This window comes from Pelecanus crispus, chromosome 15 (assembly GCF_030463565.1).
Source record: "Pelecanus crispus isolate bPelCri1 chromosome 15, bPelCri1.pri, whole genome shotgun sequence".
Taxonomy (NCBI): domain Eukaryota; kingdom Metazoa; phylum Chordata; class Aves; order Pelecaniformes; family Pelecanidae; genus Pelecanus; species Pelecanus crispus.
The window spans coordinates 5,624,429-5,649,294 of NC_134657.1; the positions used below are offsets into that span (position 1 = coordinate 5,624,429).

The 24,866-nt window shown below is 50.6% G+C and overlaps 1 protein-coding gene across 1 annotated transcript; it reads right to left on the minus strand.

The window, feature by feature from the left end:
- Window positions 1-8,980: 8,980 nt before the first annotated feature.
- H6PD (hexose-6-phosphate dehydrogenase/glucose 1-dehydrogenase) lies at window positions 8,981-20,569 on the minus strand. The gene is made up of 5 exons (XM_009485627.2): window positions 20,552-20,569; window positions 18,098-18,754; window positions 16,770-16,887; window positions 14,267-14,536; window positions 8,981-13,583 (listed from the first exon to the last, which is right to left on the minus strand). The coding sequence occupies exons 2-5, from the start codon at window positions 18,722-18,724 to the stop codon at window positions 12,226-12,228; spliced, it is 2,373 nt and encodes a 790-aa protein (XP_009483902.1). The 5' UTR covers window positions 18,725-18,754; window positions 20,552-20,569; the 3' UTR covers window positions 8,981-12,225.
- Between the last annotated feature and the right edge of the window lie 4,297 nt (window positions 20,570-24,866).

Consider the following 24,866-nt stretch of genomic DNA (forward strand, 5'->3'; position numbering starts at 1 on the left):
CCTGCCATCTGAGTCAGTACGGAACGAATGCCCCTGCATGCTGCTGAAGTTATTGTTTTTTGGGCTCGGACGTTGACATTGGGCCTCAACCAGTTCTCATCGCTAATGGTCTCGGGGCACATGTGAGAAAAAGAGCAGGGTTAATTTGTGTGTCCTCATTTTTATGTCCCTATTTCCAGAGGACTTTGCTTTCATCTCAGCCGAACTTCGTTTCCAGGACAGGGCCTTAATTCAAACGATGCTCAACCATAAATGTGCAAGAGCATTCTCTTTACCTGCCTTTTAATTAGGCAGGATGCTCAGCCATTTTCCTCCTGGCTGCGCGCCTCAGGGAGTGGGGAGGCGAGTAGTGAGGAAGGCGATTCCTGGGTGTATACGTGTGCCGGATCTCTGGGGAGGCTGGCGGAAGGAGGTATGCTCTGCTGAGAGCTGAACAGGCTTTTTGTCACGTTTCGTGGGCCACGCATTAATGTACAACTTAAGTTATACCAGTGCTTACGAGGAAAAAACTCCTGCAGCCGCACATGGGATGAAATGAAATTGCGTGGTCCCCAGGGGCCACAAGCTGCCCACTGCTCGGTTATTCCTTCGGTGAGGTGCTCACAGCGGGACATTCAGTGACATATAACGGGGCAGGGTCCCGTGCCCAACCCACTGAACTGCCAGAAGAAGTCAGAAGAAATTAATGCAATGTGAAGGCCAAGGTGTGGTAGCTAACCTGCTGAATGCTCCCCTCCTCCTCACCCCTTTCAGGCCACGCAGTCAAAAAAATCCCGAAAGAGGACTTCAGCCAATGCAGGGAAAGAAATTCTGGTGAACTCCACGGGACAATGCGTACATGAGAAGTTGTTGATACGTACATTCATATCTTTGCAGGACTGAGGCACTAACTTGCTAAGCATATTTTGAAGCCCTTGGGGAATAGTTGCTCTATGCCAGCCATTGTGGTTCATTAAAAAAACACATTCACATTAGATTAAATTTATTACTCTAGCTGACCAGAAACACCAGGGAGTTTATAGATGCAGCACAAATATGTTCTTTCACACCCTGCAAGATAGAAATAGGAGGCGTTTTATTTTAAATAGATACATATTTGGGTAGCTTTTTCAAAACTACTTTGCTTTGACCTGGTCCTGCTCCCTTTTAAGTCAATTTTCCCCACTAATTTCAGAAGTCCTTCAGCAATAGTCCCCAAGCGTGTTGTAAAAATCTCCCCTTTTAGCTTTTCCTGCAGATTACTGTTCAGTTCTTGGATAGTTGGCCAAACCTTGGGGGCCCGTACTCACCCAGAGACCCTGTAAATATTGCTCTGAGGGAGCTGCGGAAGGATTCTGACACTGCAGACTGGCTCCAGTGTTTTCTGTCGGCACACTGCTGTGTGAATCCATCTTTGCTTGTGGAGAGCTCTCCCGGTGGATCTCCACTGTTCAGAAGATCCACTCCTGTCTCTTCTGCCGATGCCAAAGATGTTAGAGGAGTGTGCCAGGAGTATGTTAGCTGGAGAGCAAGACGAACCAAACTGTTGTCTAGGGAAACTCCAAAACTGCTTAGAATGGGAGCTCTGTGGACCAGATTCTCCTTTACAGTAAATCAATCTACTGCACCTACTCACGTACACCTACTTTAAATCCTTTGTTTCGTTACTGCCAAGGTGGGAGACTGCTGTAACGTGAGAGCCTGGCTGGTGGGAGCGGGGCAAAGGTTAGCGTGGATTCATAATCTAGAAAGGCAGAGGGGAGGCAGCTGTTAATTAGCTGGCTGACAGTAGCTCTCGATGCCTGGAGATGTGGATGGGGGACTTTCCTCTTACCCTGAGACCTTTTCCTGCCCATCTGCTGTGACCCCAGGTTCGGGGTCCTAAGCCCAAGATCTCGCTTGTGGAGACTCAAAAGCAGGTTCTCCTTGGCCTGCATCGCCACAGCTCCCCGGGGTGTATTAAATGGTCAGCACAGCACGAGCACCTTCTGCAGCAGCAGAGACATGTCATCACTGAGGCCAAGAAAGTTGTGAATGATGTCTGAGAACTGCACAGGAAACGCAGCAGGCTTTAGTCTGCCTGTGAATTCAGCTGCTCGGCTAACTCCACCACGGTTGCGTTACCTGCCTCCCCGCACCGGTCAGCGCCGAGACCCTTTCCCTTTATCTCTCCCTGGGCACCTTGCAGCACGTTGCCACCGCCAGACGACAGCTTCTTTGTCTGAGGGCTTCTCACAGTCCCGCATTTTCTTGTGCACTAGTTCCAGGTGCGCAAGGGTTTCCTGCTCTAACAGAGATGCCTGTTCTTCACGGTGCGAGGCAGAAATGGGGTGGAGGAGGTATAAGAGCAGCAGGGAAGTTGGAGGAAACCAGATGTGACAAGTGCTGAAGCAGAACTTTTCAGCTTTGTGGTGGCTTCTCGCCAGATGAGATCACAGCTCCTACGGAATCTTGTCTCCTTTTATTTCCTTAATATTTGACTTTCTTGCTTCCTTAAGAAGCAGGAATTGCTGATCTTCAATCACTTGCTTTGAATACTGTCTACATCTCAAACAACAGCGCAAACAGTGGCAGAGGGGGGTGGCTGACAAATGCCAGTGTTTACTGCCTGCAGTGGAATCCCTCTAAGCCTGTTTGGAAAACTGACTGGGGATGGAGCCTACATTAGAAGAGACTTTTCCAGCTCTCATCCTTGTGAATTTATGCTAACATTATCAAAAGGGAGGTGGGAGGGGGAATGACTTGGCATGCCTCCTTTTTTGTGCTCAGCATTCAGTATTGTAGATTATCGATCTATGGGGTCTGGCAGTGGATGAGCACCCACCTTCCGAAAAATGGGTCCCTTTTGAATGTCTGAAGTTAAGCATCTAAATCCTTCTTAAGAGCACGGACTCTCAGGCTGATACAGACTTTGTAGGTGTGCTTTTATGCCTGACCGATACTAACCTTGCAGCAATAGGCTGGTAGACCAGAGCAAAAAAGGGGATCCTATTGCTTTGTATTCGGGGGCGGGGGGGGGCGTGTATAAAGACAGGCAGGCAGCAAACATGCAGCTTTCTATCCCTGGGGAGAGGGGGAGAGCGAGAGAGTAAACACTCTGCCCGGAAACATCTACGTGCTGCATGCAGGCTCTGCCTGTGGGAATTAAGGGAGACAATGCAACAGACAGTGAACAATGAGCGTCTGTAATGTACAGCAACAAAGCCAAAGTAACCCAGTGTGCCGCAGAACAGAGAAAGAGACTGTTAAAACAGCAGCCTCATGAGGTAGAAATCCTGCCAAGCCTGCTTAGAGGACAATCAACAAGCCCTCCTCAGCTGGAAGATGGCTCAATGTGGTGGAAAAGGGAGTAAGGAGTGGGATGGAGGAGGGGAAAAAAGGCATCCCCAAGGGGCCCTTTGCAGGTTCTCGTGGCAAGGTTTTGGTAGCAGGATGGCTACAGGGGTGACTTCTGTGAGAAGCTGCTAGAAGCTTCCCCCATGTCCAACAGAGCCAACACAAGCCAGCTCCAAGATGGACCTGCCGCTGGCCAAGGCTGAGCCCAGCAGCAACAGTGGTAGCGCCTCTGGGGTAACAGATTTGAAAAGTGGGGGAGAACCTGTGCAACTGCAGCTGAGAGAGGAACAGCCCTGCAGCCCCCAGGTCAGTGCAGGAAGAGGCAGGAGGTGCTCCAGGCGCGGAGCAGAGATTCCCCTGCACCCCCGGTGCAGCCCATGGCGAGGCAGCTGTGCCCTGCACCCATGGGGGCCCACGGGGAGCAGAGATCCCCCTGCACCTGGGGAGCAAAGATCCCCCTGCACCCATGGGGGCCCACGGGGAGCAGAGATCCCCCTGCACCCGGGGAGGAGCCCACGCCGGAGCAGGGGATGTGCCCGGAGGAGGCTGGGACCCCGTGGGAAGCCCGCGCTGGAGCAGGCTCCTGGCAGGAGCTGTGGCCCCGTGGGGAGAGGAGCCCAGGCTGGAGCAGGTTTGGTGGCAGGGCTGGGGACCCCGCGGGGGACCCACGCTGGAGCAGGCTGCTCCTGAGGGGCTGCACCCCGGGGGAGGGACCCACGACAGAGCAGTTCATGAAGAGCTGCAGCCCGTGGGAAGGGCTCACGTTGGAGAAGTCTTCCGTGGGAGAGACCCCAGGCTGGAGCAGGGGAAGGAGTGTGAGCAGCCCTCCCCTGAGGAGGAAGGAGTGGCAGAGACATGTGATGAACTGACCACAACCCCCATTCCCCGTCCTCTGTGGAGAAAATTGGTAGTGAAGTTAAGCCTGGAAAGAAGGGAGGGCTTGGGGGAAGGTGGTTTTAAGATTTGGGTTTATTTCTCATTACCCTACTCTGATTTGATTGATAAGAAATTAAACTAATTTCCCCAAGTTGAGTGTGTTTTGCCCATGACGGTAACTGGTGAGTGATCTCTCCCTGTCCTGATCTCAACCCACGAGACTTTCATTATATTTTCTCTCCCCTCTCCAGCTGAGGAGGAGAGTGATAGAGCAGCTTGGTGAGCGGCATCCAGCCAGGGTCAACTCACCACAGCAGGGAAAAAAAAAAGTCATCTTCCTTTTAGTTAGTCTCTTCTTGTGAATTCAGATCTCAGAACTGCAAAACAAATAAATGAGGGTGTTTATCAGAACCCTTTATCAGAAACAAAGTGGAATCTGGGTATTTTGCTTTACATTCACCTGGAAAGCAGGGGCTTGCTGTTACCTGTCACTGTTCCTTTGCCTTTCTGCTTCAGCATAGGGTGCTGCTTGTGAAGTGGCCTGCCTTAACGAATGGGATATATGTAACCGGAGCACTTGGATGCGAAAGATACTCTACAAACTTCCAATTCTATTTGGAGCAACCCTTACAACACCAGCTGGTTGCCCAGTTACCTCTGAGCTACGTGTAGTACAGACATGACTACCTCTTAATGAGAGCATGTGCCAGGAGCAACCCCTTAAAATCACGGTAACTTTACTGGCCGACACAACTGTCTGCAGTAAAAAGGACACATCATGACACTCCTTTCCTTACTGCACTGTACGTCACAAGCCTGTAGGTACGGGGCTAAGCACATGGGTGCAGTCTGTGCATGAGAAGCCACTGGGAGTGGGGCAGCAGAAAAATGAGTTCCTTGCCTTTTTGATGGGGGGCCATGAATGGAAAATGGTAGCAACCAGGATAATACAGGAATAGGAGCGGTGGAGTAGCTCTGGGGAGCAGGCTGAGCAGACAGCTCCCTGTGCCACAGCAGATCAGTGCTCATCTCTGCGCCATGTGTGGCTCAAGGAGCAGCAGCAGCAGAGTTGGTGTCAGAGGCCCAGCTGTGTTGGTCTGTGCCTCTAGCAAAAGCTCTCCTTGCAGGACAGGGCTGGGAAAAGTGGTTCCTGCCAGCTCCTGCAGCGTGAGCAAGCAGCACCCTCTGCTGCTGGCCTCCCTGCCTCCCAGGCACCTTTTCAGTTACAGACACCCAAGTACTTCCCCAGAGCAGCTCAGGAAAAGCATCGACAGCAATGTCCCTCTGCAAGTCAAAACACTGCAGCATGTGGGTGGTTTGTTTGTCAGACAGTTTGGTCGTGTCAAAATACTGCTGTTGGGAAAGGAGATGCCAGGCAGCATCTGCTTGCAGCAGATAACAGCAATAAGAATGGGCCCTGGCTTTGGGCTGAGAAGATTTTGACTGCTGCCATTCCTGGCAAGTGCTTTGGCTGATATTGTTTGACGAACATGACTTGATACACGCAACAGGGACGCTGTAGGATAAAGCTCTCCATTCCTCCAGCCTCTTCCAAACATTTCATATCCCCATGAGGCAGCTAATTTACTATTGCTGCAGAGCAGGAGGAAAGGGGAACTCAAGCAACGTGACTCACCCACAGTGAGTCAGTGGCAGAGTCCGGCTCCTTCAGCTCTCTCCACTAACCATGGACCAGCAATTCCCAATTCCTGGGGGGGGCTGGGAACACAAGGAAGGAGTCCCGACTCCTCCCACCCCTAAGCAATCCCACCGCAGGGCACACAGCCGTGATGCCGTATCACTACCAAACTGGCTCCCTAGAACACTGTGGGATGATGCAGGATCCATGCAGCCAGATGAATCCTAGCTGCCCGTGTTTTCTCCCCTCTCTTTTCCTGAGGACTTTTTGCTTTTCTCAAATTAAGCTGTTTAACATCAGTCAGGTCTATCCCATGAGCACATTCCCAAATGGGATATGCACACCTCAGACGGACGCAGAGTACTTGGTCTCTTCCTCCTATTTCCTCCCTCTCCCTGAATGCAGGCTGCCCTTTTCCCTAGCATCTGATGCCAGGTTTCCCTTCTTCACGTGGGGAAATAAGCTGAACTTGGTACCGGCTGCAGCTCCAGTCCCCCCCAGCTCAGCCAGAGACATATACTTGAGCTCCCATTCCACCCGCCCCCGCTCACCATCTCCCTCTCTTCCTCACTGCGAGCAGCAGGGGGGAGCCTCCCCAAATCTTCAAATGCACCGAGTACTGTGCCAGCCCATAATACGTGCCCACGTAAGGAAAGCAAAGCATGAAAAAAATGCCTGAATCCCGTTGAAAATAGGCCGGGATCTACAGAAAAGAACCCGCTTAAGAGTTTGCGTCTGTGCGCAGGTCTCATTTCAGCAACAGCAACGCTGCTCAGAGCCAAACATCATTCACACAAGAGCCAGATTGTTTTGCGGATAAGGAGATGCCTACAAGGGAGCCCTGTTTAAGGAAAAAATGAGGCGATGTCTGGTCAGAGTGCCACCGGGACATAGTTTCTGCGGGAAATTCCTCTGCGTAGAGAAATCTGTCAAAGGAGAGCCAACACGTCCCGCCGCAGGGAGCAGCTTGAGGGCACAGGCCTGGCACAGTCTGCGGTGGTGCTTGCAGGAGAACCTGGTGCTGCATTGCTACAGGACATCGTGCCAGCTCTCTGCAGGGGGAGCAGCTGGAATGAACTGGATCGATTCACATTACCCACAGACATTTCACAAGGCAGCTTGTTTCGGGATCACTCTGGCTCCCGAAATGCACTGTTTTTCGCTCTCTCCCCTCCACCTCCTTTCTTGCCTCTTTTTAGGCAACGGCCACATTTTCAGTCATCTGTTTGGGGAAAGGAAGGCAATAAACCAAATCCCTTCTAAGGCAGGCAATGAACGGGAGGCACAAATCCTACTAAGGATTGCCCTTAGCTGCGGCCAAAGAAGTCAAGAACAGCACCAAAAAAATTGTTTCAAAAAGCATTAAGTTTTGCTGCTTTTACTGCCACTGCCTCTGCTCCCTGTGTTTGGGGAGGATTCCCGAGTCCTGTAACTGCTTGGAGCATCTCTCTTCAGTGATGTGCAATGGTCTCTAGCACAAAACTCTCTCTAAACTAGAATGAAACCATTTCTGACCTGGATGGGAAAATATTGTCCCAGCCCTACGACATGACTGTTAAATCTCTTCACTTGCACAACCATCTTCAAATGTATGGGTCGCTTGGATAATTCAGCATCACCAACAGCATCAGAAAGTATCATACACACATCATAGCAATGTACCTGGACACCCATGGGAGCACTGGAGAGGGTTTGAACGCTGAAAAGGAGAAGACCCACATCACTTGGTACTACAGAAATGCTCTGCTACATTAGCAGCCCAGGGAATCCACTGAAAACCCAGAAGTCTGTGAACAACAGTGCCCTTTCAACTGCATTCAGGGGAACTAGCATTTGTGAATCAGCAAGACTGCAGCAAGAAAACATCTGATTTAAATCCTCATATCCTCCTCTTGCCAGCAAAGTGAAGCCTTCCCCTGGGATGAGATTGCCGTGCTCCTCCTCCCCTTCCCGGGGCACGCTGTGCCTCTTCTCTCCGTGCAAGGGAGGTGCTGGGTGAGCCTTTCCTTTCACCGAGGCGGAGGTGGCTGGTTCAGGACAGGAGCATTTGGGCATCAGCTGAACCGGAGGCCAGGCCCCGCGCTGGGACCGCGCGTACGCCTTCCTCGCCAGTGCCACAGCACAGCTCGTTCTTGAAGTTCAGCTGCATAATCTCAGCTCACAGATTGTGAAGGGATTACAGGTAAAAATGCAGCTCTATTATAAAGTCTATGTTATTAAGCAACTCTGTGCTATGGTGATAGTATCTATGGAAATGCCACTCAGGGAGTAAATGTGGATCAGTGGAGACTTTCCTAAGGCCTGGCGGTTTCAGGACCCTGCATCTTCTCACCTTAAAAGGGCTTTGGCTGCTCCTCTGTTTTGCAAAGTCCTGGCCTTGTTTGGATGATACACACACACAAAAAAAAAAAAAGTCAGAGGGAACATTTAAGACTGCTGGTTTCACACTGCAGAAAATTCAACATTGTCCTCTTTGTACAACTAGTGTTAAAACTTCACTCACCAAGAGGACAGGAAAAAACCAGAATAACCGCCAATCTTTGAAAGAAATGAAAAGACACTCTTGTTAAAAAACTATTTATTTTTTACAAATATAATTCTCTATTCATTACACAACATGAAAGGAATCAGAAAATATTACTCATGGGAAAACAAGATTTTACAACTGATTTACAAAAGTTGAAGTGAAAAATTAATTACTTCCAGTGTCAGTTTTCTGTAAAACGTATAAATAATCATCCCACTGAATTCTAGGAATGCACTTGCTGTTTAAAAAAACCCCCAAACTGGTATCAATAATCACTTATGGGAGAAACAGACTATAAGAAGTTACTCCATGGAGTTGCTATTGCAAAGAAAGGTTAATACAAGTTCTCAAGAAGGTGCATACCTCCTATTAATAGCTTTCACAAAATAAAAATAGCACTGCTTCCTTGGCCTATAGCCCAGTGGATTTCTACCATTCTTCCTCATCAGCTTTGTCGCTCATTTAACCCTTCTTCCCATCTGCAGTCTCTCTCTTGCCAGTCACAAATTTTATATATTTTAAAATATTTGTTTTTCATTTGGCAAATGCTAAGTATTAAAGAGTTTAACAGGAATGTCTGTGTAAAAAAAAACAAACCCAAAAAAACCCCAAACCACCAAAAAACCCAGACAGCTACGTTCACCAAGGAAAACGTGTAAGCTTTTACTGGATTTTAATAAAATCTCAGATGAATTTTGGGGTGACCCATTAGAGGCTTCACAAATGAACTCTATTTTCAGCTGGAAAGAACAGCTGCTATCTGGGAAAACACCACATGCTTATTTAAAAGTGTAAATAAACCTCTCTAAAATCAGTGTTTATTTCAAAGGGTGCCAGGCAAATATTAACAAGAAAGTGTGCAGGAATAAGAAAACAACAATGTCATCTGCAAAGTAGTAATAAACTCTGTCATTCACAACAAGATAGTTATTCTCACATAGGTCAATTTTTCATTAAAACTTGTCCCCTCACACCAAATACAAAAGAACTGCAATGAAGTTCACAAGGCTATTTTTGTTTAAAAAAGAAAAATGCTGTTTGAATTTATGGACATACCAGACCTAAAACATCTCCCTCTGCACAGCTGTTTCAGCCACTGTGGTGTCTTTTGGAACCAGTGTTTGCTACGACTCATCTGCAAGGAGCGTTATTCCAGAGGACTCACTCCAGTTAACCCCTAGGTGCATGCTCTTATTCCAGACTCCAGTGTCAGCACATCCACTTGACGAGCAAGTCCTGCAGCAAGGAACCAGCAGTGCTCACCTTCCTCCTGCTTTTCTACGCTACTCTCTGCCCCTGTGATTTATTTTCACCGTCTGGCGTTTGTGCTGGTAGTTAAGCCTGCCTGTAACCATGAAACAGGCAGGAGCAAACTTATTCACGAACACCCACAAAAGATGGATAACCAGCCATCCGGGCTGTCAAACCAGACCAGTTAAGGCACTTGTGTCTCTTCTGCGTTTGAGCTTTTCAGAAAGCTACACCACCACAACTCCCCTCCTTTCCCTTGCAAAAGCAAAGTGATGTGCATCAGTGCAACTCAGCTCAGCTTAGTCAAATACTGTATGTAAAACGCAGCTTTTTGGGACCATCTGCAAGGTGGGGGAGGGTGTCTGCCAGAAATCATAGTCAGTCCCTGAGAATTTGGCTTCTCCCTGCTGCACATAGCTTCTGCCAGGTTATGTTCTCCCTGGCTGTGTTTGCCTAGGGACTGCTGACAACAGGCTCTCCAGAGCTTGCTCAGTGCACTTTTATCTGTGCAGTTAGCAGAGGCCAACAATTCTGATTTCTGCATTAAGATAAGCGTTATGCTGAAAGGCAACAGCTCCTGGCAAGCTGGGAGCGCAGGCTGTATAGACCTGCCCACCCTGCTTCGTGTGCTATCAGACCACAGCACCTATCTGTACCCAGATTTGCATCTTCATCACTAGGCTTCAGCAGATCCCTATGCAGGGAAGGATTTGAAGCCCAGCTTTCTGAAGCAGTCTCCCTCCTACCCTATCCTGCAGACTTTCAGGTCCCTAAGGGGTCTCCAGACCCCCAGGTCCAACTCCTGAGGATCCTATTTTTCCTTTGTGAGGCTCCAGGGCTGTGAAGGGTGGCCAAGCCCGGCACAGCCGCAGACCAGCCCTGCTGAAAGAACGGCACCCGACTTACTGCTGCTGCTCAGGGTCGGGGTGCCCTCTCCTGCCAGCATCGGGGCCCCTGCCCAGCCCTCAGGCCCTGGGGCACCTCAGACCCCGCCATCTCCACCCGGTCACCCACACACAGCTACTTCTCTGTGGAAACAGGCAGCATTCACAGGAAGAAGGAAGAAATCCTCTTGAAAGCCGCCTCCGCTCCCATAGCGGAATCATCCCTGCTGGCATCCAGTACCACATCCATCTTCCAGCCTCCTGCAGTGGGTTTGTCTCTGGCCTCCACATGGACCATCAGCCCAGATTCTCCCACCTTGTGCTGTCTTGATTTCCTTACCAAAAGCTGCACTCTGGTGTGCTGTGGTAAATTACCCATTAGAGAAGATCATGGAGCATTAGGGGATATCACGAAAGCGGAGACACCTCTATTGTGCACAGCAGCATTCTGGGAAGGTGAAAATTAGGAAGGGGAGAGTGGGGTCTCTAGGCAGGACTAGATGTCTCCAACCCTTCCTGTGAGCAAAGGCACTATACATTTCGAGAACCACTTAACATTGCCCTGTCAACACAGAGATGCAATTTGCTAGTTCTGTGTGCCCAAGAGATATGTACAGGGAAAATTCCCTCCCCTTCTAAGTCACTGTCCTTGAATTCAAACCCCACCACCACCATCTGCAAACACTGTAACTACCTTAATGTGTGCTGTAATGCTGGATATGTTGATAGTTTATAAAGCTGCCTCCCGTAGAAATTTTATAAGCCACTGAATGACACTGCAAGCTTCAATTCTGAAGACAGAGAAGAGTTCATTTCAGAGAATGAGACAGAGAAAGATGGAAAAAAACCATTTCTTTGCTCGCAACACCCAAGCAACTCCTCTGAACTTCAAGTTTTTCCCTCAATAATTATTGCACTGCAGGCAAATCACAGCTCTGTGAACTGCCATATTCCTTACCCTGTCCCCATTATTCTAACAGCCTAAAAAGTAATCTGTCTTCCTTCTCCATCCCCCACGGTATGAGATGTGCACTTAATGAAAGCAGCAAATCACTGCTTATAAATGCAGCCTCTGCTGTTGGGCAATTTGCAAAGACTCAGGACTGCAGTGAGCTGACAAATCAGTGTCAGCATTTAGGGGCCACATGCCACAAAAGAAACGCGTGTCTGTGCCTCCAGGAGAGCACAGCCACAGCCAGTGGCTGGCTGACACCAAGATGGGCTGCACATACAAGACTACAGACCCACGTGCACCATCGTTTTACCAAGACGACTCTGTCCCAGCCAGACTGAGCAGGGCAGAGGATGAACATGTTATGACTGTCTTCTAGCCTGAGAATTAAAAAAAAAAAAAAATACTTGGCAGGTACTTAATTTAACAAGTCTCCCGTAGAGCCTGCAAGGTAGTTTAAATGCTAATAACCACAAAGGCCTTACAGGGAAGACTGAGGCACTTCAAGGTGAGGTAATTTGTCTAAAGTCACAGTCAGAATCCCTAGCATAGCCAGAAATGCTGCACTAGGCTCTTGGCTCCTGCTTAGCTCTGAACACTGAGCCGAGCTCCTTTCCGGGCTCAGATGTCAGAGGCACTGCAAGCCACTTATTTCCCAGAAGGTTAGAGGAGTCTGTGAGAGCTGAAGCTGCCGCTGGCAACAGAAAAACATGGACATTGTGTAGGAAAATCCAGGCTGTAACGGCCACACAGACGAGGGAGGAGGGACACTGTGAAGGCATCAGCCAAGCAGAGCTTCGTAATCCACATACCACACCAGCTGGCCAGAGCTGGGGCTGACACCCGAGATAGGCCATTTCCTTGGCTCATGGCCCACTCTGCTGATCAGGGTGGTGATGTCGTGCTTACCCTTCCCCAAAACCAGGACAAACACCTGCCTGGCCTTGTTGATGAGGGGTAGGCTAAGGCTCATCCTTTGGTGAGGTTTGATAGGGCTTTCAGTCAGCACCACAGTCTGAGCCCCTTCCAAGCCATTTTCGGACTTGGGGAAAAGCGAGGCAGTGTGCCCATCAGTGCCCACCCCCAGCAGCACCAGGTCAAAGCTGGCATTGGCCACCAGGGCCACGATCTCCTTGGCATACAGCTCCGTGCCTCTGTCCTCTTCCACACAGAGCCGCTGGTTCAGGTGCACAGGCATGGGGTGGATGTTGAAGTAGGGTACCTTGACACTCTGCAGGAGGTGGTTGTGCAAGCTGAAGAAGTTGGACTCGGTGTCAGTGAGAGGGACGCAGCGTTCATCTACCAGCCAGATGTGGGTGTGCTTCCACGGGAAGGCATAATGGTGTCTTGCCAGCCGCTGGAATAGGACCACCGGGCTCGAGCCACCCGAGAGGGCCAGGTGGAACTGCCCAGAGTGTGCCACAGTCCTGCTTGCTGTCTTCTCGATGTCAGAAGCCAGCTGAGAAATCAGGTCCTCAGACCATGCTGAGACCAGGGGACTTTGCCGAAATGTAGACTGGATTGCCCTGTAATCATTTGGCATCAGCCTATTGGGGCTCAGCAGTTCCACTGGCTCTGCCACTGTGAATGCCACTTCCCCACTCACCATTTCGAAGTCTAAGAGATGCTGGTTCTCCACGCCCCCAGGGTAGAGGCGCAGGGGCTGGTGGGAAATGCTGTCCAGCAGCGGTGTCCAGAATCCCCAGGAGGCCAGCAGGTTCTCGGTGGTAATGAAGAAATCCTTCCTGCCATGGTAGATGTTGGAGATGAGGACAGAATACGCATCTCTCTCTTTCACAGGGCTGTACATGTAGTAATCAGACAACGGTTGTCCAAAAATGTGCAGGTCTGACTGACCCACTGCTTCTTTCCAACTGCCTTCTGGCATGACAGGCCGGAAAAGGTTCCTGCTCACAAGCACCGCAGGGGTGTTGAGTACGCCGTGCCCAATGTAGAAGACGATCTGCTTGGCTTTACACTGGCTGTGCCCTGCATCCCTCAGAGTCTCGCTCTGAGTACAGTAGGCCCGGTTCTTGAAGAGAACACGGACGTAACCGACCCGTTCATCCAGAGCTTTCCCAGAAGTGAGGAGGAAAGGGACCCCTTCCCAACGTAGGTTGTCAATGTGAATCAGCACACCTGAAATGACAGCCATCTCAGCTACCAAATTAAACCTGAACAGCAAGCAGATTTGAGGGGATCTCTATCACCTAACCACCATTCTCCTTCCTTAGCTCCCAGAAATCTTGGCATCCACTGTGTCTCTTGCTCCACGTTCAGCCCTTTCATGACATGACTGGACTAACTGCTCTCCAGCTACCATGCTGTGCTTCCTCCCAGGTATCCTACTTGATTAGCCTCCTTTCATCTTGCAGGAAACCAGTTTCTGAGCACCAATATCACTCAGGCAAAATCTTTAATGTTCAGAAGACACAGCATGGTCAGAGATGGCCTTGTGGTCTACTAATCACAGAGAACTGCCAATGCTTTGCCCCTCAGATGCAGAGAGCAACTCAACTTTATGAAAAGGCAAAGGAGTTTGCAGGCCACTTCTAAAAATAACGCACAGATCTTACCAAGAATAATGGGACTCTGCTCTTACACAATGCTTCCCATTCACTGGATCATTAGTTAACTAACATGACAACAGTATTACCTTGTTACAGCTCCCAGTTACCATGCTGGTGGATGCCCGGGGACATCTCTGTGTCAGCAGGGAGGTCCAGAGTCATGGAGCTGGTATCAGCATGCAAGGACTCGCATCTCCTGCTCTCCTCAGCTCTAGACTACTCCCCTCTCCAGGGCCCAGACCAAACTCTCACCTGCAAAGGTTGGTGTTGTGCTGATGTAACCTTGTGCCTTCTGCAGTTCCTCCTGTACTTGGCTGGCATATGCCTGATACTGACCCAACACGGCACTGTTTTTCTGCAGGCCCTGCAAGGACTGGAAGGCCCGCAGCTTGCACTGCAAAACCTCTTCAGCCCTGCTTATATTGGCTGGGAGCTCCATGGTCAGGAACATCAGGGCCTCTGTGAGGTGGTTCTGCAACACATCCCGGATGACTCCATACTGCTCGTAGAAGCTGGTGCGGCCTGAGGACAAAGAGGAGGTAAGATGCCAGTAAACTGATGTGGTTTGCTTTCAGCCTTGCCCTCTGCATGTATAACGTGTGTACCAAGGAGAACCAAGAGCGCAAGCCCTAACTGGTTTGTACCAAGCTCCTCTTCTCCTGGCCCAACAATTACCTTGAAGCTATCAAGCTCAGAGAAGTTGTGGATGTCCCATCACTGGGCGTGTTCAAGGTCCGGTTGGACAGCGCTTTGAGCAACCTGACCTAGTGAAAGATGTCCCTGCCCACAGCAGGGGGGTTGGACTAGATGATCTTTGAAGGTCCCTTTCAACCCAAACCATTCTATGATTCTAAGCCTTTCCTTCCCTCCAGAGGGGCTTCCAAAATGTCTCTGCTACTAAAATAAAGATAAAAGGTTCCCATGGGACTGCTTGTCCTCCACAGAGCCAGACATAATCCTCCTTTTGGGTGCTTACAGAGCCTAAACCCAGCAGGAGTAATGCTCTTGCCTGATGCTTCCCGAGTGCACAGAGCACAAGGCAGCTTTGCTTTCTTGGACTGCTTGTGCTTTCAGAAGCTGTGGTCAGTGACTGGCAGCAATATCCAGCTCAAATGTCCCACATAGAGCACAATGCAGGGCCCATGTGTAACCCTCGCCCTGACACTCCTGTCCCACACGTCACAGCACCTGGGCCTGGGACTCCACACAACGTGCAGTTCTACACAAAAGGTTTGACAGAGTAGCTGGAAAGCGGGGTCAGAGCAGGGACCCCAGCAGCTCTATAGCTACGCATCAGGTCCACAGAACAGCTGAAGCTGGGCCCTGGCAATGAGCACTGCTCTCCACTGCCTCTTTTCCCCTGGTTTTCATGTCCTCGGAAGGCTCTGGCTGAGCTATGCGCTTGAGAGACAAAATTTCATGCACAAAGCCCTGCTTCTCTTTCCCTGCCTGACTTCTCATGCAGGTGGGAACAGGGGGAGAAGGACAATGCACTTGCAATGAAAGTGACTCAAACAGATGCTTTTCTGTAGTCCAGCAGCAGCAGGCTGCACACTGCAGACTACATCACGGCCATAGGCTTCCCCTATCGATTGATACATTTATCTCCCTTGCGCTAATCCAAAGGCACATTCATTAATGTAATCAATGCTGCAGACTTGCTGGGAGCCAGGCTGCCAGCTGAAGTCACACAGGGGAAAAAAGACATCAAATGAAAAATTACAAAGTTGTTCAGAGTGGGGAGGGTACAGGGTGTAGCTGGGGCTACGCACAGACGACACCGTTCTCCCTAAATCTCTCTGCAGTGCATCCCTCTCCCACAAACAGGCCCAGGTGAGGTCTGGGCTGCCAGACCAAAGATTACTCCAAGTTTGATAAAGTTGCATTAATTGAGTTTGTGGTGGCTGAGGAAGGAAGGGAGGGAGGGAAGGAGGAGGAAGGTAGAAGAGGAGGTAAAGCAAGTGGAGAAGCAATCCTGATGTTGCAGAACTGAGGGCGCCTGACATCCCAAGAAGTGCTGCGGGTGGCAGTCCAGCCCAGAGTGCTTTATGCTGAGCACTGCAGAGCGGATGCTGCAGCATTGCAGGGAGGGATTGCAGCCGTGTCCTTCAGCAGGAGACCCATGCTAGCAGCTCTGGGCTTGGATTTTCTCTCTGCAATGCTCTTTCTTACTACAGAGGAAGGGAAAGAAACAAGCGGACAAACACAGAGTGACATAGGTACCTGGACTGACACCAACTAGCCGATATGAGCAACATCCAGGCAAAAGATGCAAGAGCATCTTCCAAAGAATAGCGCAAATGTATGCTCGGTGTGAGCTTGGTAGCTAACAGGACAGGAATACAAAAGGGTTGTTGTTACAACAACCAGATTTTTGTAGCGCTGAACTGAAGTGGCCTTAGATTGCATCAATTTCAAATCTGGTGCCTTTTACCAAGATTTGGGATAGAAAGCGAGGTGCAATGCCCCCAAAGCCCTGCAGCAGAAAAAGGTGGGGGATTCTGCCCCTGCTCCCAGCTGAACCGCAATGGGAATCTTTTCTTGGAAGCAGCAACATCAGCTGGAAGTGAGTCAGTCCCTAGCATAGGAAATGTAAGACAGCCCCTCTCTATTTCCAGGGAGCAACATATCATTCATCCGCTCTTTTTTGTTTCTGCACCTGCACTACCTCAAGGGCCACTTTCACACAATTAATGAACCTGCCAGTTCTCCTTCTCACTCATTCAGCCTAGCTCTGCACACTCGCCTCACCAACCTTTAGCATCCACAGTCTCTTTCAAGACAATCTCCACTCTTTCCACATGATGTCGGTTCCAGATTGGATCCAGAAACTGTCGGTTCTGATCTCGAAAAGGCAGGATATGGGCTACAGCCTGTGAAGGGAAAAATGGAAGACCCAACAAAAACTCACCAGATTTCCACAATATCTCTGCCACACTGCCCCATCCAGCACTGGGATGTGGCCAGCTCTGGAGTGTCAGCAGACATGCCATGCAGCAGAGAGCAGAGTGGGTCAGAGAAGAGAAAATCAGCAAGAGAACCTGCAGTGATGCACAATGGGGTCTCCAATGACTGTACAGAGCAGACATTAAAGGTCTTTCTGAGGCATTTTGAGGTTTCATGTGAAAAAGGCTGAACTACAAACTGCAAGGCACTCAGTTTATATCCCTCAAAGGACAAAGGGCTGAGTCAGACCGTCCTGGGACTAACGTACAGTTCCAAAGTGCTGAAATACATCAGATCGGATGCTTACACCACTAAAGCCATCTGCTCTTTCTGGGAGAAAAAAAAAGAAAAGAAAAAAAAAAAAAAGAGAAGAAATCCCCCATCTTATTAGAGATGCTCTCCTTGCAGCTGGACGTGCAACCTTTGGAGTAAAATCTGGCCACAGTGCCATGGCTGGAACAGGCTACTTTCAAAATGTGGCATCACATTCCTCTAAAACAAGGATGGTGTGTCCTTGAACACATTCCCTCTGGGACAATGCAGCTCCACATCCTGAGCCGCCCCTGCAGCAGCCAGTCCTCCATGCCCTGAGCAGAGCACAGGGCAGGAAGAAACCTTCTCCTAAGCATCCCGCAAAACTAACATCCCATCAGCTCCGCATCATATCAAATTAAAAACTGCTTCCAGAAGCCACGGCTAAGCAGAGAGGCCTGTGTGTAATGAGATGGGAGAACTGTGAGAGGGAAAGGGCGTTGCTTATTCAGCGAAATCAAAGCCCTGACCTTGGCGAGAAGACCAGATGAATTCTGCATCTCTCCTTCATGCACACATGCAGTTCACCCCTACACCCTGGCTTCCCTCTGGAGAGGGGACGCTCATCACTCCAATGGGAGAAAGCCCTGCTTTGGTCTGCACATTTCCTCTGTTCTGTAAGAGGATGGACAGCAGCGCAGTACTGGGCAAGAATAACAGTACGGGACTCCATAAGCAAATGGAAGCTTGGGAGCATACTCAGTGGCTCTGCCTGCATTTGAGAGGGGATCAACGCTCGCATTAGATGCAGAGCTGACATCCAACGCTCTCCCAGCCGCTAGGTCCCTCAACCTGGCAGGGGGCTACGCATTGCAAGCTGCTCACCTGTTTGCCAAGGTAGTGGTCCACCCGGTACATCTCCTCTTCCCTGAAGAAGGTTGTCAGCTCTGCAGCCAGCTGCTGGGCTGACTCCAGGTCATGGCCAAAAGGTTTCTCCAGCACCACACGCAACCAGGCTCCTGGAGGCGGTCTGCAGCTGCTGTTGATGTGGCGGGCAATCTCTGTGTAGGCAAACGGTGGTACTGAGAAGTAGAAGATCCTTCCAGCTTCCTTCAGCCCCTCCTGGCGAAGCAGCGTCTCAATCTCTCTGTTCAGCAGAGTGTAGTTTTCGGCAGTCTTCAGCTGGTGGTATTGGCTCAGCTTCAGGAATTGGTCCTTGAGCACAGCACATCTGTTGGGAGATTCATCTGGGGGACAGGCCAGCTTCTTCAGCACATCAAACATCAGCCTCTGCCCTGGCTCCAGAGCTGTCAGTGCAGCCCCATGGAAAGTGAAGCTGTGGCCACTGCTCACTTGGTCCATGTAGAGTTGGAACAGACCTTGCCACAAATACTTCTTGGCCAAATCACCTGTGGCTCCCAGCAAGACCACTGAGATGTGGCCCTGGGACACTTCAGCCAGTGATGGCAAGGCGCCCATGAACAACACTGTACACAGGACTCTTCTCAGCATCTTGGGAAAGAAGAGGTAGACCGAGGAACACTAGAGGACAGGATTAAAAAGGAAAATCTGTCAATCCACGTTATAACACTGCAAAATACAATGCAAGGTACCTGCTTTCCCATGGGTGAAGAGCCAGGGACTTCTGCCTGGATCCTCCACCCAACAGTCTCTCCTCCCCTCCGTGATTTGAATCATGGTAGTAAGTGGGGCTCTTGAAAAGCCTGCAGCCTCCTTACGCAAATCAAGCAGCAGAAGACAGCGTGTGCCTAAGGTCTTTCAGTAGCATAAGCATTGTTCCCACGGCTGAGTTAATGAGGGGGTGTCAATGGCTTTAGACCGGGAAACTGAAATCCAATTTCAATACAAATTTCAGAGCTGGCTACAAACACACACATGTGCCTGCAAATTAAGTACTGCTTTCAACAACCTCCTGTTTGGGACTTTGCTCAAATGGTATTATGCTATCTTGGCGTTGCTTCATGTCAATATTGTCCTAGCAGCTCAGAGACAAGCACAAGCACTGGCAGTTCCAGTACACAGGCTCTTCTTTAATACACTGCACTTCAGTGACTCGTGCACCACTACTCTCATGAACGGAGCTGAAATAGGTTCTAATGAGCTACTGGGAGACAAAATGGTCTGATAAAACAACACAGGGGCAGAAGAAGTTTAGTCCTTAAAATTGAGTCTAGACATGAGCCAGTCTAGATGCTGCCACATGACGATTGTGTATGCAGCCAGGAGACAATATGGGGTTTGTGTTCTGCCTCCTGCAACTTTCCATCACTGAAGGCTGCATGTCAGCACCCGTTCAGGTCTTCTCCACTCAGCACCCGTTCAAACCACTGCAGCCAGTAACAGCTGGTTTCCCTGACCAAAATCCCCCTTCACTCGTTCTTGCTTATTCTTGTTTCTCTAATCCAAAATAAAATTGTTTTTAAGAGAAATGACACATTTAGTTCTTATACCTAGAAACACTGCAATGACTTTACATCTCAAGAGAGATAATCTGGAACAAGTGAATAAACCATTGTGCTGTTCTCATTACATCAAGTATTATTTCAGAAGCTCTTACCCTGGCTATCTCATTCTCTTAATTTCATTTTCTGAAGTTGTGTTTAGTTGGAGCATAGCCTTCACAGCTCACAAGGTAATTAACTTCTTTCAAAACTTTTGGTTATGGTCAATAAACTTACACCTTTTAATTTTACCTGTGTAGGAAAACCAGCCATTTTTTGACAGTAAGAGGAAAAAGTACATGGCTTTTTATAGCAGTGGAGTTGCAGTCTCACTAGGCTTTGCACTGGCATGATTACGCTGTTTTAAAATGGCAGTTTCGTGACCATACAACTGAGAAATGGATCTCGGGTATGAGAATGAACATGATCATCTTAACCTTCTGCAGGCAGAGACCAGACAGAAAAGTGTCTCATCATATTCATATATTCACAGTCAGCTAGAAAATGTATCACTGGCTCCATTGCTCCAGTTACAGCTGTACATATCTGTACGTACGCCCTAGGACCAAAGGCTGTTAGCTTTTACCTGCCCAGACTTCCTTGGGATTGTTTTTCCTAGCCTGGAGCAAAAGGCCTGGCCCTTGCTCCCCTTGAATGGCAGAGGGATGAAACATGGACGTTGTCCTAGCTCTTGACTGGTTCTCCCCCAGAAAGCTTCCAGAAAAGTCACTGTTTTATCACTAAATCAACACGGGATCTAAGTCAGCTAAAGGACGAGGATAACTAAATCAAAACAAGGAACTTCTGAATATCTCTCCCTACCTGCAGCTTGATCTGGTCTTTATAAATCCCGTGTTTCTCTCCCCAGCAGACTCACCTGAGTAATACAGGAGCTTTACAGAGACCTCAGTGGCAAAAGGAGCTGGGCACTTGTCTTCTTCACAGACCCTCCCCAGCGGAGATCTCTCTTCTCCTGTGACTGAGTGTACAGCAGACTCTCTGATCAAGTCAGGTAAGCAAGCAAGATAAGGCAGGTTGTCCCCTTTCTGGTAAATGGGAGGAAAGACCCAATTACAGCAGAGAAAAAATGAACGTGCCTGTGCGAGTAACGTCCCAGCACATCCCAGCTCTCAGCCCATACACGCTGGCTGTGCTAAACCTTTTGGCTGCTGTTTGCGAGCAGGCAAAATGCAGGCATATGTGGCAACTCCTGCTCCCAGAGCGCCTTCCTGACTAATTCCTCTGTTTCGCATGTGAGCCCAGATGGATGCTGAAGGTCTCCAACTGTGACCCTAGTGAGCCTCCCCGGGAGCGGTCCCCCACTCCCACTCTCGGAAGAAGAGGCTTCCCAAGACTACAACCCTGACGCAGTGAGAAGGGGGCAGTTTTAGGGAGCCCCCCTAGGACAGCAGGATGGCACTTGTGCGATGCTGCTCTGCCTTCTGGGCACGTGGGCTTCCCTCTCAAAGGTCAAAGGTCAGTTCACATAGAGACTCCCTGGCTTTTCCTTCCCTGCACGGAAATCACGCAGCAGCTGAGCATCAGTGAGCCAACCACAACTGCAGCCACTCTGCTCTGCCATCGTGCAAGGCGACAGCTTCAGAGCTCCCCACAGGGCACATCACTCCCTCAAGGGACGGTCCAGTATCCATCGCTCTTCTCCGGAGAGCTTCAACAAGGTACACTGTGAATCCATCTCGTATCATCTCTCCCCAGCCTTCTGTTGTGACTGCCTCCTTTCCCTCCCTCCCTGCTGTGCTATTTGAGCTCCACATACCCACTTAAGGAATCCAGCAAATGGCAACTGCAGAGGGGCAGAAGCGTGGCCCCTAAGGTTTTGCCTGCAGTATAGACTATTTTTATTTTAAGCAGAGGTTTGGTTTTCCTTCCCCCACTATGGGCTTATCATGCAGATGACAAAGTTTCTCAGTGCAATAAAGTAATATTTACATTTGCTTGAGCAACCTTTATTCCAGGAACCTAGAGAAGTTTGACATACTGCCTGTTGCACCTTGGCAGGCTGCAGTTACCGTGATGCTGTGCAGAGACGGCAGCTGAAGAGCAGGTACCTACTCTGGAACGGAAGGGTTTGGGTGGGTCATTCTTTTCCACATACCCACAGAAATGGGTGAATTAGCCAAGCAGTTTCCTGGCAGATTCAGCTACGCGGTCACATGTATTTCCAAGCCAACTGAAAACCAGTTTCACAATGCTCCAATTGCAAAATATTGTGCTACACTACCCAGAATAAGCACTGTAAACCCAGGGATGTTTGTTTACTGCTTTCCTATTAGATATCACCACTATTCACATTAAAAAGTAAAACTCTAAAAATTCCCCAGCCAGACAGAACAAAGTTACTCAGTCAGGCTTCAGGAAAAGACTCCTGGGCCCAATCCATATAAAACACTGTAAGCTTAACCCAGCAGCAAGTGGGTAAGACTGTGCGTTCCCTTGCACAATCACTGGAGTTCCAGTTTGGCAGGAGCTCATTTCAAGTCTCACAAGTTTCCCTGCGGTACGGAAAACATGAAAAAGATCTTTTTTGTTACTGTGGCACCCCCACTGAAAAATAATTAACAGATGCACGGCCAAATACAGCGCGGCCTGCGGCTCCTACAAGGCTACGCACAGGTAACACATGAAGGGATGAGTTACCGGGACTCTTTGAGAATTAGGAAAAACATATTGGTCTTCTGCATATGCACACGTTAGAGCAGGAAGGACCCCACCATCAGCTCCTGGAAAGGTCAGAGGCTTAATGCGGAGACTCACGCGAAAAGCAAGCCGAGAGGTGCATGAGTTAGTAGTGCTTGGCCTTTTTTGTCAACCATCCAACGCAGCACCGACACACGCTCTCGCTCCTAAAAGCGAGCGAGCTCTGGCCCCAGCACGGTGACAGCAGCTCGCTTTCCGAAGCCTTGGGAAAGCAGGACAGGGCTGCAGCGAGGAACACGGCCACAGAGCGTAGGCGCCACGGCAGCCGCGGAGACATCACAACGCAGCGATGAGAGCTCCCAACCGCGCGTACCCTGCTCCTACAGCCAGCCCGCGCCGGGACACCCCGGCCCGCCCTCGCCGTCCCCAGACGCGGCCGCTGCCGCCCTCCTCGGGCCCGAGCGCTGGGCGCGCAGCAGCAGCCGCGGAACGCCCCCGCCGCCGGCCCGGGCCCGGGGAAGGGGAAGGGGCAGCGGCAGCGCCGAGCGCGGCGAGGGGCCGTGGCGGGCACACGGCGGGGGCTGGGGAAAGCGGCTCCCCCGGGCGGGGCGGGGCACCCGGAGCCGTGCGCCCGCTCCCGGCCCTTCCGCGCACCGCCGAAACCGCCGCCCGCCCGCGCCGGGCCGCGCCGGGCCGAGGGGGTCGCGGGCGGCCCGGGAAGCCGCCCTCCGCCCTCCGCCCCGCCGGCCGCGGCCCGGCCGCCCACCCCGTCCCCGCAGCGGGGAGGCCGCTGCCCGGCGCGGCCCGGCGCGGGAGAAGGCCGCCTCTCGGGGGAGGCCGCGCAAAGAGCCGCCGCCATCTTCCGCCCCCCGGCCCGGCCCCGCCGCCGCCCCCCACTCACCTCCCTCCCACCCCGGGCCCGCGAGTGGAGCGGCGGCGGCCGCGGCTGCGGGCGGGCCCGACACAGCGCCCCGCCCGCCGGGCCGCCCCTCCCACCGCCGAGGGACTCTGCGGTTGGCGGCGGCTGTCGCCGGGCAGCGGCGGGCGGGCGGGGCGAAAAGCGCAGGGCCGAGGGGGGCTGTGGGGGCGCGGGCCCTCCCTCCCGTGGGAGACCCTTGCCCTTGGCCTTGGCCTTGCCCGGCCCCCGCTGAGCACCGGCGCCGCGACTGCGCCCGGGGCGCCGCGGCTCGCACCCCTTCCACACAGCGGGGTTGCCGTCCGGCGCGGCTGCACGGACGGGACCTGGTGCGTTCCCTCGTAGCGCATTTGGGCTGGAGAGGTTCGCAATGCACCATCGGACCAAAACCGTGACTGAGGCCGGGAGTTTGAGTAACCAAGAGAAAAAGCCACAATTTTCCCCAGCTGCATCGGCTGGTCTAATTTTTATACATATATATGTGTGTGTGTAGGTATATTTGCCTACAGACCTTGCGTTGTTTTGTGTGCTGAAATTATTGTGACTCTAGCATGCTACCTTCTAACTACACATGTGCATCCACAGCTCCAGTTCTCTGTTTTCTAAACAAAGGAAGCACCTTGCGAGCCTCCTGGAGTGCATTTCAGTTCAGCTCGACAGTGCTTGTAGACACGTCCGGTTTTGGGAAGGCAGGTGGAGTGACGAGAGGCAGACAGAAGAGAAGCAAAACTCTATGAACACCCCCTCTGCCCCTTTGCCCAAGAATGCACACAGCAGAACGCTCTTCTAAAATGTCCTGGTAAATGTAAAACTTCCACTGGAGCTCAGCTGTTGTCTTCAGATTCACTGGGGTGAACAATGTCATAGGTATCATTTCCATAGCTGGCTCCACTAAGTACATCAATATATGGAAATCTTTACAGTTGCTGGCTCTAAGCAGGCTGTGGTCAGACTCAGGGCCTCTGCTAGCGTTGGGCTCACTGCTACATCAGGGCTCTAATTATGGATTCCACCAGCTCCCCATAAAGCAACACACAAAATTAGTATGACTATTAAAAATGCCTTTGTTTAAGAGCCCTGGCCAGCCAGGCTTCACAGATACCATCCTAGACTTCAGAAAATGCTGTGGTTTTGCAAGCCATGACTTGTATGGCAATAGCAAGGAGTTCTAAAGCAGACTTACACAATTAAATAGCCATAACCGTATCCCATAATAAATGGCATTGCTTTATATGGCAAGACTAAACACCATTCCTATTGTCTTTTTCACTCCAAATGTCTCCCATTATTTTACACAAGTAGATACGCTTTACCACAACTACTTTACAGACGGGGAAACTGAGTCACATTGGCAGAACTGAGAACACAGTTGGGGTACCTTGCTGCTCAGGCTGGTAATCTAGCAATGACATTATATGTAAGACAAGCCTCGCATTATATTTGTCACCTAACTTTGAATTATATTTACAGTATCATTTCTCGATGCCATAACCTTCTTCACCAATCTTTTCTGGAGCTTATTCCATCAGCATGTGTGTCTGGTCTCAAAAAGACCCTTTATGGTCTCACAAAGGTGTCAGAGTGACACAGAGCGTTAGCACCCAGGTTTGTCTGCAAA

Bases quoted from the DNA above. Each gene is read 5' to 3' on its own strand.
- H6PD (XM_009485627.2), bottom strand. From the start codon at position 18,724: ATGCTGAGAAGAGTCCTGTGTACAGTGTTGTTCATGGGCGCCTTGCCA. The intron at 16,888-18,097 runs GTGAGCAGCTTG...TTCCCTTCACAG, and splicing joins ACCACTACCTTGGCAAACAG to GCTGTAGCCCATATCCTGCC. The intron at 13,584-14,266 runs GTGAGAGTTTGG...CTGTCATTTCAG, and splicing joins CACAACACCAACCTTTGCAG to GTGTGCTGATTCACATTGAC.